At 39.1% G+C, this 11,144-nt stretch overlaps 1 protein-coding gene across 2 annotated transcripts in view; it reads left to right on the forward strand.

Moving 5' to 3' along the window:
- map3k7cl (map3k7 C-terminal like) overlaps window positions 1–11,144 on the forward strand; it is a 28,641-nt gene that overhangs the window by 14,920 nt on the left and 2,577 nt on the right. For both annotated transcript variants that reach the window (XM_066651614.1, XM_066651613.1), the window contains exons 3-4: window positions 6,457–6,515; window positions 9,959–10,074. In XM_066651614.1, the coding sequence (XP_066507711.1) occupies window positions 6,457–6,515; window positions 9,959–10,074 (175 nt within the window). The remainder of the gene's footprint in view (window positions 1–6,456; window positions 6,516–9,958; window positions 10,075–11,144) is intronic.

Raw genomic sequence — 11,144 nt, forward strand, 5'->3', positions numbered from 1 at the left:
CGCTCACAGTGTCGCTTTGAACAAAACGCTCCAGACGGTTAACTCCATGCTTTCAGTAGTACAACTCGACCTTGCCCACATCCAGCTTGTGAATATGTTATTGTCTGATATGCTACAAGAAATCAGCTCCTCTGTAGATAGCCTAGCCATGGGGAGAATCCCTCCCTACTTGGTGCCCCTATCCTTAGTACAGGAGATTTTATCCACAGCAACTCGAGAAGTAGTTACTGATCTCCAGGCCCACCTAGCCTATACCTTAGGTAGCGCCATCCCAATTTATGTTAATCCTCAAGACCGAGAATTAGCATCCATTATTAACCTTCCCATAATGGCGCCTGAGAACATATACCGTTTGAAAGATGTTGTCAACGTTGGTTTCTGGCAAGATTCTGCCTACGTTCGTGTGAAAACAACATCTCTTGTAGCATACCAAGACGATAACCCTGACCTATATCTGGTACCCAATTTGCTTATGTGCACACTCACTAAAGACATTCACTACTTGTGCCCTAGCAAACCTTTCATTCGTGACAGCGCAAATGGGATCTGTGGCCTTAAGCCTATGATGAGTAATACTCAATGCCCGGTAGTCGTCACGCCCCGACGTTTGGTAACCAGTACTCAAGCTGAAATTGTTGGAAATCGTTGGTTGGTTAACACCCCCTTTAGAGAGGCCCTACTAACCTATGATCAACATGACACCTCAGAAAGGGTACTCCTTCCTAGCCAAACCTTCTGGGTAGACGTCCCCGTAAACGCAATCTTACATGTAGGAGACCTGGCCCTGTATCACCTAAACCCTGACCAATATGAGAGCGACGTAGAAATCTCAGAGTTCTTCTCCAAACACACCATCGAGCTAGATACTAAAACACTAACTCGCCTAGAATATGAGGGAACCCAAGTCATTGACCTAACCCCCATAGATAACACTCTTAGAGAACTATCGTCTCAACCCCTATGGCCAGTTCAGCCTGTCACCTATGCATGGTCCACCCCGGACACCTTACTAGTTACCCTGGTAGGATTAGGATATCTTTTGACCTTTGGTATAGCTTGGTTCTATTTCGAACGCACTCGAGCCCTCCAGAGCAGGTTAGAAACTTGGTCTAATAAAATGGTCAAATTCGTTAGACATAAGAGAGCCCAGAGAGGTGAACCCCCAAGTTTTAGATATGAAGCCGAAGGCCATGTCGAAGAATCAGCTCTCGAGGTTGCGTTTGAACAAGACCTGCCCCTAAATAATTAGGATCCCTTCAACATGCAAACATACACATTCCATATACACCCATACACTAATAGGAATACATCAGCTCTGGAAATGTGTTTGAATATGCTTGCTGACCTCACCTTCCTCCACAGCAAAAGTTCTTTTCAGCTCCATGATCCCTGACGAACCATAAAACTGAAAAGAAAGGGGGGAATGTAGTGGAGTATGAGCCAAATATGAATATCGGACAATCAAGAAATGAAAAGTTTTGAATTAAAACTTTTCCAGTCTGCAGAAGACTTTTCGTCTGCAACATAGCAGCCCCCACACACACAACCAATCTAAAGACATCAAAAGAACCCTTTTAAGTAACACATGGCCCCAACACCCCCCTTCTCTCTTTTAACTAACAGGAACTGTCGAGATAACTAACTTAAAGAGACAGGAACCTCAAACAAAGAAGAGAGCTTTTACGGCCCGTTTTTATGACAATGGCACCTAAATGTCTAATCCTTATCTTTCACGGAGATCAACAGATGTTCAAACCAAAGTGACCTCGAGTGAACTCCCGTGAACCAACAGCTGAAACACGGATTAACAACGACACCAAATGGACACTGGCGGAACTACACCTCGCCCGGAGTCGCCGCAAGACAATAGCGAAAATAGTCGTTCTCTGAGTTATTTGTGTATAAACGAACGTATGAATGTCACTTTCTGTACCCTCAGATGAATGCCTACCTTCTAATGAAATGATGTATAATGCCGATTGTTTCTATTACAAAGATCAGTTTTGTCTCTGAATGAGAGAAAATGGATTAATGTTTTATTTTTCAGCGTATCATCACGAATTGGACGTGAACAATGTACTCAAGATGGGACCTTATGTAAATGTCTGATATTAATAGTCCAATGTACTCATTGTTATAGGGTGATAACAGGTATAAGAATTTTGATACGAGAAACTCATATTCCTTATGTATGAATCACAGAGTCAAAACCCCCTCCTCCTACTCTCTCTCTCTCTCTCTCTCCCTCACGAGAGTCACGTGAGTCTGGACTCGCGTCCAATCAGAAAGAGGACGCCTCCCATTAGGGCGTGACCGCGCCAGCCTTGAAAAGGCCAAACAGCAAGACAGACAAGGAGTTCGAAGTTTGAAGAGTCGCGAGGACTCTGCAGAAGTAACGGACCACGAAAGGAACTGGAAAATAGAGGACGCCGACAACAAACAAAGAAAAACCTCTCAGACTTCAGAAAAGCTTACGAGAGACGTCTCGAAATTAGCTAAGAGTATGAAGTTTTACTAATACGTCGAGTAATTTGAATATCTTTCTTTTCCTTTAATCTTGTTTATGTTTATTACCTATCGAAGTGTGATCTCACGAGTGATCAAGGCGGGTGAAACTTATTTGTGGCCAAAGTAAGGTATCAACCGTTTGAGTAATCGATAACAGATATATTAACGTTATAAGCTGATTCCTGAAGACATCAATCCTGGAAAGCTGGACAACGAGACTAGCTAATACTCTGAAAAAGCCTTTCCACTACGGTGGAAACCAGCCACGCCTGTGAAAAACCGAAGAAGGGAAATCTCGATCAACGCAGCTCAGCTCGGAATCGAGGGTCTTCAAATCGACTGTAAAGAGATCCTCCATAAGCGGGCCTGCTTCTCACCACGTGGGAACGACGAGAACACCCCGGGACACGGAGATTAAACAACAGGACGCGACGGCTTGGTGAAACGGCGAACGAGTAAGCTAGCGTATTTAACACCTTTTCAGTAGCTGATGTCCAAACAAACCCTCTTTATAATTTACCATTTATTAACCTTAGTTAGCAACAATTTAGTCACAAGTTAGAAGTGTCTAGCTCACCTTAAGGTCAAAATCAGTTCCCCCTGCCGGACACCGTGAGATTACAAGGTTGTGCTATGTTAACTAAATATCTTCTTTTTATTAATAAAACTCTCATTATTTGAAGTCACAGTGTTTGCAATTTATTCATTAGAATTTCTGAAAATCCTGAAGAACTCATTTAGCATGATTATTATTCATTCTCAAACTAATTATTAATGTTTTAATTGCTTAAACCAATTATAAATCTTAATTAATATCATTAAGTCAAATATCAGAGGTTGGAGGAGTTTGAATAAGGTCAAGGCTATAAAACAAATTATAAAATTATATATATATGTATCGGGGTGTATGACCAACATCCACTACAATGTGTACACCAGCTCCGTACAGACATAGCTGGCATGGCCGTGGCTAGTGTAGACAAGTCGTTTCGAAGAATTCAGGAGATGTTGTGTCCTCAACCTGTCCTCTTTAGCTTTAGGGCATATGGACCAGGCTAAGAGCTGATGGCAGAAACTTGCCTTTGCACTGATATGAAAACTGATTGTAGTTTCTGCTGAGATGGTGATGGTTCAGATCAGAGTCATTAGGAATTGTTATATGCATACACAGTAAGATACTTCAGGAGTCACTGCTATTTCCAAGGAGCAGATTATGGGTTAAAAATAAGGAAGCTATATATAAATAAATGATTGATATCAGTATTATATGCATTATATTTATTATATTATACTATATTAGTGCATATGCAAACATCTTTTTTGAGGGTGCATCAGTGACCATGGCATGGATGACTAGGCTATGTGTGAAGGCACAACTGATATGGAGGCATATTTTAAGATTTGGAAGGCTGTCATCAATTCAAAAATACAACTATTCTTGGGAAGTCTATGATTATTTCAGCAAGAAAATGCCAAGCGTCATTCTTCACATGTTACAAAATGGAAGCTATGTAGACATAGAGTGCATGTGCTTGAGTGGCCTGCCTGCAGTCCAGATGTCTCATATTGAATATGTATGGCGCATCATGAAGTGGAGAATCAGACAACGAGGACTAAAGAACGTTGAGCAGCTCAAGTGTTTTATACAGCAGGAATGAGCAAAAATTCCACTCGCAAAACTGTACCAATTTACGAAGGAGTTTTAGGGCCACTGTATTGAATTCCAAGTAACACTGTTTGGATTATTATCTGATATAATATTTAGACAGGGGGGCGGCACGGTGGCGCCACTCCCCTGGCTCTCATTTATTTTATTAACTTTATCTGTAGGCGGTACGGTGGCACAGCAGGTAGTGTCGCAGTCACACAGCTCCAGGGGCCTGGAGGTTGTGGGTTCGATTCCCGCTCCGGGTGACTGTCTGTCAGGAGTTGGTGTGTTCTCCCCGTGTCCGCGTGGGTTTCCTCTGGGTGCTCCGGTTTCCTCCCACAGTCCAAAAACACACGTTGCAGGTGGATTGGTGACTCGAAAGTGTCCGTGTGTGTGAGTGAATGTGTGTGTGTCTGTGTTGCCCTGTGAAGGACTGGCGTCCCCTCCAGGGTGTATTCCCGCCTTGCGCCCGATGATTCCAGGTAGGCTCTGGACCCCCCGCGACCCTAAATTGGATAAGCGGTTACAGATAATGGATGGATGGATGGTTACAGATAATGGATGGATGGATATTTAGACAGACTCCCAGTCTGTGCACCACAGAGTGAGTTGTGAGAGGAGCAGTCAAGTGAAATGAACAGAATTATTTATTAAACATTTCATCTACATGACTTGACAACTAAACCCGCCAGTGGAGCCACTGACTGCAATGCATACGGCTTTAGTTTATTGTACGAGTCTGTCAGCCATAACACAATGGAGCCTCATGGGAACACCGGATTTCCACTTTCTCTGGATCAATCATTTTCCTGATCATTTATATCGTATCTTTTGAAACTACATGCTGTCTTCTGAAGAAACAAGTTCTTGCTCAGGATTCAGCGTTCAAAAGTTACACCCAGAGAACTGTTTATTCCTGAAATCTGTACGATAGTATGACTTCAACAATACAGTGCATCTCCCCTTTTCCCCTAAAATGGTTGTCTCTGCCTCATAAGTGCAGTGAAATATTCTGATTTCACTTTCTGAATTATTCTGACTTCTTCTCAAAATATTTCAGACTTATTCAGACTTTATTCTCAGAATATTAATATTTCTTTCTTTTTTTCCAATGCCATGGTCTTAAATCTCTGTTGTAACATTATTATTTTCAATTCTCAAACCTTTTTAAAAGCAAAATCTACTGAAAATGTGATGTGACCCAGTGGTAAACATGCCTCTGTTCCAGCCTTGTTTTGAATGTGTTGCAGACATCGCATTCTAAATTTGTTGCATGTTTAATAAATGAAATTATGTTTGTCATTGTCATTTCTTTGACCCTTTGTCTCTTAAATATAGCTTCAAGTGAACGAGAAAATGACAGATTTCAGGTTTTTTGTACTTTTTGAATGTGTCCCGACATTTCTGGGAATGAGGTATAGAATATTATTTATTGGCTGAATTGTTTACACATAGTCTAAGTTGTGTTCCTGCCTTGTGCCCAGTGATTCCAGATATACTCCAGACTCATCCCAACCCTGAATTGGAAAAGCAGTTAAAAACAGAGAATGAACTTTAAACACAAAACGGAATTTCAGTATTTTTGTTTTTAGAATTTATATATAATTAAATACAGTCCAAGTCTAGCAGTCTGTGTCATATTGATAACGGTAAAGCTGTAAAAATAAGTACATTTTAGGATCAACTCTTATGTTAGAGCCATCATAAAACATCTTAAGGATCAGACAGAGATCTCATAACCATTATGTGTAATATATATACCTTTAAAAACAGTAATATATAACTTTAAAAGCATTAAACGCCGTCTGGTTCCTGAAACAGACACTGAGGGCAATTCAGACATCAGTGTACCATTAATAATCTCACTGTCCATGGATTCTGGATTTTGGATTCTGACGAGGAGTGGAACATTTTAATTGAATCTATATTACAATAACAATTTTCAGATTATAAAAGCTGCAGTTTCATTTAAGTATAATCATAATCAACTGTGCTCTCTTAACAAATATTAAGTATGGAATTATGTTTCACATTAGTATCATACAGTTTTCAGAGGCACTTCCATCACAATTTAAATCACAATTGCAATATTGGTCTAAAAACATCACAGATACTTTCCAGAAATGGTTCAGCCCTTCTGTCCGAGTGTGTGTGTATGCTCACTGCCCCTAGTCCACTAGTGTGTGTGTGAGAGAGTATGTATCCCTTGCTACAAACAGGTTATTTATTGCTGTGCAATAACAATAAAAGCTCATCTATGTTTTGTTAAAGCTAGTCATACTCTCTCTTTTCTTCTTCAGATTTAAAAGATGCTGTGGATCAATTACCATCATTCCCCAACTTGGAGCAGTGCCTGCAGGTATCAGTATTTTGCAGATGTTTTGGACACTTAGTGGTAATACTGATATAAACAACATTTCTGTCATGTTTTGTGGCTGTGGGTTTACTTGATGAGAGCTTTGAGGTCACACAGTAACAGGTGTGTGTAAAAGTAGAAGAAAGGATAAATGCATGAGGCTAATGTTAGAGCTGGACACCAGGAATAGCAATCGTGAGTCGCTGGCTTGTGCAATGGGATGCAATAACTGCTTCCCGGATAGACCAGCTCGTTAAATCACAGTGGAAAGGGGGGGATCGTAAAAGGCAGATAAAGATGTCCCAAGCGTTGTCCAAGTTATACATAGGTTAGTGTTGTTTTTGGCTTTCTGCTCTGCTTTGAGGCTGCTTTACAATATTGTGTTATTTAAACACAAGAGGGCAGTAGTGGGGGCTTGGTTTTTGTCCAGAGAGTTGGAGCAGATTTTCTCAGTAATTGTTCCACATTACTGATAGTTATGTGCTTCCTCATATGAAGGTCAAAATAAGAATTTAAGATGAATTCTAGATAAAGGGCCATAAATTCAACAGGTTGAATTTACCTTATACAGCTTGTAAAAACTACAAAGGAAACAATGAAATGAAATGGACATTGTAGACCACCAACAGGTCATCCAGCTCAATGCTAAGTGTCAGCTAATTCAGTGCAAAGCACCCCAGCATTATTTTTTTTTTTTTTTTTAATTGGAATAGACATTTAGCATCAGAACCTGATTAATGTTCTTACTGCAAGAGCCTCTTGTGCAAAGGACAAAATGATGTTCAATCAAACTTCAAATAAAAGTATTAGAATAGAACCTACTAGAGCTGTGCCATTTCGTATTGTCCATGATAATATGGTTATAATTTTTAAAACTATAAAATAAACCCAAATATTGTGATTATTTGACTAGTTTACGTAATGGCAACATACAGTAATATGGCATACCTTCATTACATGAGTCACTCATGCACAGCGACAATAAGGTGGAAAGTCACTCTGAGGTGGAAGCATTTGCTCCAAAAGTGGAGTGATTTCAGTAGTGTGGAGGTGGTTTGGTTACAAAATGTCAGATGTACATCAAACCACTGTAATATTAAGATATGAAAGAAGCCTGTAACAATAAAAGGGAGAAACACAAAAAATCTGTTTTTTGCATTTCAGGTTAATTTTTGTATATTTGTGTATGTTGGCTGTTTATATGGACACACTACATTTTCTGCACTTTGGTTATATTATACAGTTATATGCTAAATTATGTGTTTCATACAATTTCATACAAAATCAGAAACTTGGCAAAATCAGAAAGCTGTTGTTTACAAAATAAGCTATATATATATATATAATATTTAATTTAATATATTTCTTCATTCGTTGTCAGTAACCGCTTATGCAGTTCAGGGTCGCGGTGGGTCCGGAGCCTACCAGCAATTACTGGGCACAAGGAAGGGACACACCTTAGAGAGGGCTAATTTAATTTAATTAATATTTTATTTAATTAAATATTTAAAATATTGTGCCCAATGATTCCAGGTAGGCTCTGGACCCACCGCGACCCTGAATTGGATAAGCAGTTACAGATAATGAATGAATGAATAATGTGTCCTTGAAAATCATAAAAGTGTTTTGTCATATTGACTACAATATCGCTATTGCCAAAATACCTGAAAATATCATAATTATTTTAGGGCCATATCACCCACCCCTACTGGCCAATGAACAATGTATATATTAAGTTTGTTGTGCTCTATTATGCTTTCCTGTAGAAGCACACACAGTATGATATTTGGCTGTCTACTGAAAACCTACAGCCCAAATTTAAAGGGAATTTTTTAAACCGCAGTAGTTTCACATCACAACCAGGATTAGTATACTCATGCTGTCTGATCAAGCCTTGTTTTGTGATACCCTTTACTTCTGGAACAGAAGATTAAAAATCAGGACTGTACAATTAGTGGATTGGTCACTAACGACAACAGAAAGAACCTTAGGATAGAGAGGCATTACAAAGCCTTGTATGAAAGCAGAAGTTTTTTGTCGAGATGATATTTTGGAGGAGTTTGCTGTGAGTCATTTTGAAAGCAGAAGTTCTGCTTCAGATGAAGCCAAACATTTCACCAACAGTTTCCTACACGACATTGTTGCTTCTGTAAGTAGTGACCCTGGAAACGGTGAATATCATGGAAAGTTGTGATCTCTGGGACTTTTTTCTTTGGCTAGCTCAGTAATTGGTCTTTCCTGTTTCAGTGCAAAGCTACACAAATGAGTTTAAAACACTGGGTAGAAGTTGCACAGCAGGTGTGTCCTAAAGATTCTATATAGCTATATTAAGAAAATGTTAGAAGCATTGTAATGTCAGATTGTGTGTCTGTTAATTAGCATAACAGAAATGACTGGTTAGCATTCTCCCATAAGTGTGTTATAGTGCTGGGCGATATGAGCGCAAATCAATATCACGATTTTTGTACATTTTACCAAAATTACGATTAAGGAACAATTATTTTGTTTTTGTATTTTTGTTTAGTTCACTGATGAGGCTTGTACTGTAAATATGCTCCAGTACTTAATATTTTTTCTAATGTTGCTAAGAGCTTCTTCCTCTCTTGCTTCCATGTGGCAGAATCACATGACTACAGCTTGTTAGTGTCGTCTTAAAGGGTCAGTACAACACACGGTTGGGAACAAACAGAATAATAGAAAACAAACAAGCAACCAAAAAAACTCTTAAAAATAATGTATATAATCGATATAGACAAGTTTACATCGATTAGAAGTTCTGAATATTGATTTCGATTTATTGTCCAGCCGCAGTGTGTTAGCAGCAGTTTGAAAGGAGGCAATGACTGGCTTCCCATGTCTTGGAAGTAGCATGTGTTGTCTCACTCTCATAAGTTGATAGTGTAGTGTGATTTGTAAAGTTTTGGCTAACTAACACATGGCAACTATGGTAGAGGTAAACTGGGTAAGAATAATAAAGAGCCAGCCATTTGCTTCTAAAAGCCAAGTGCTTTAGAAACATAAATTAAGAGAACCCTTCCTGAAACCTCTCTTTTTGAAAGTGGGTTATATGCAGATATATTATTTTTGTTGTTATGGTGTATGGCCCATTGGTTTTAATGACATTAATCCGTGTTGTTATTGTGAGTGAATAATGCCCATACTTTCATGATTTTGATCAAATCCTTAATGGCAAAAATGCATAGTCTGCATTACTTTATTTAGTACAGCACTGTGCGAATTGCTGAACATGAAGCAATGTAATCCGTTTTAAAATATGGCTCTACTCAGCATTTTTCTGTCTGTGTCATAAAAAATATTTTTTCGCAATATATGCATTGTGAAAATGCCTTTAAGTGTTGTGGTTTCATATCACCTACCTTTAGGGATACTGTTTCACCCAGGTTTAGATCAACTGCCACCGTTTTCTCTCCTCTTTATACCCACAGCCTGTGCTGCCGTGCCAGTCTCTGAAGGAGTCTGTCCAAGTCTACAGAGACCATTGCAAAATGGCCAGAGAGTTTCATCAGGTTAAAACCGAAATCGCCCTTCTGGAAGACAGAAAGTAAGTCTGCAAAATGGCTAGAATAAACATCTGAGGAAAGCTAATATCTCTCTGTAATCAACCCACCATTTCACACATACACAGTCACACAGGCATATGCCACAATATAAAAGATGTGCAACACATCGATGCAGTTTCATAAGAGAAAATGGAAGGTAAATAATATCAGCTTCTTTTAAATTTAAATTCAGCCATTTTTCAGTGTGATGCAACACTGTGGCCTTTGTCTGCTGCTCTTCCTTAGGACACATTCCTCTTTGACTGACAAGGGGGATTTCCTTACAAGTCATGCTTGGCTGGTTAAAAATAGGCCTGTGTAATCATGACAAACTCTTACATACTATATTGTGGCATGCAAAACTTTTCTTTGGCCCACACAAAGTGCACTTAGAAAGTGGCTTCTTTTGCCTGTAACCACCAGACAACAGTGTAGTGGAATATCCAAAGTACTCCTTTTAGCAAGCTTCATTGCGTTTTGTCAGTTGTTTTCAACATCCACTGCTTAGAACAAGCCAAAAACCACAGGATCTTTTAAGACAATTTGGGACGTAGGGGATGCGCAAACCCAGAAATTGAAATGTTACTTGCTATTAATGTTTGACATCAATGCTTCTGCCTTTGACCCTTTTTATATTTTTAACACCACTTTGCTTTTTTAACAAAAAGAAAGATCCAAAAAATGTTAGTTCACATAAATAAAAAAAAGTCATATGATTTTTACTCCATATTTCTATGTATTGTGGCAACCGCAAATCTACAGTGAAGTAGGCAGTCAGTGTGAATTTCCCTACCATATTTCCCTCTTTCTTGCTTCAGTGTGGAGAAGTAACACATGATTATCTTTTTTAACTGACAAATCAGGAATATCCTGTGCTGTAGACTTGTGTGATTTCAGTGGGCAAACAAGGAGTAAAATTACCACACATTTATACCTGATACTCATGGCTTTGCTGGTAAACCTTGTCACGCCCCACTCACACACTACTAAGGGAACTATTTTGCTATTACTCATTAAGAGTTTCCTTTACAAAGAATTAACTCCTGTTGTTCAAAGCCTGCCACAGAAAAGT

The sequence above is a fragment of the Hoplias malabaricus genome, chromosome 18, assembly GCF_029633855.1.
Source record: "Hoplias malabaricus isolate fHopMal1 chromosome 18, fHopMal1.hap1, whole genome shotgun sequence".
NCBI lineage: Eukaryota > Metazoa > Chordata > Actinopteri > Characiformes > Erythrinidae > Hoplias > Hoplias malabaricus.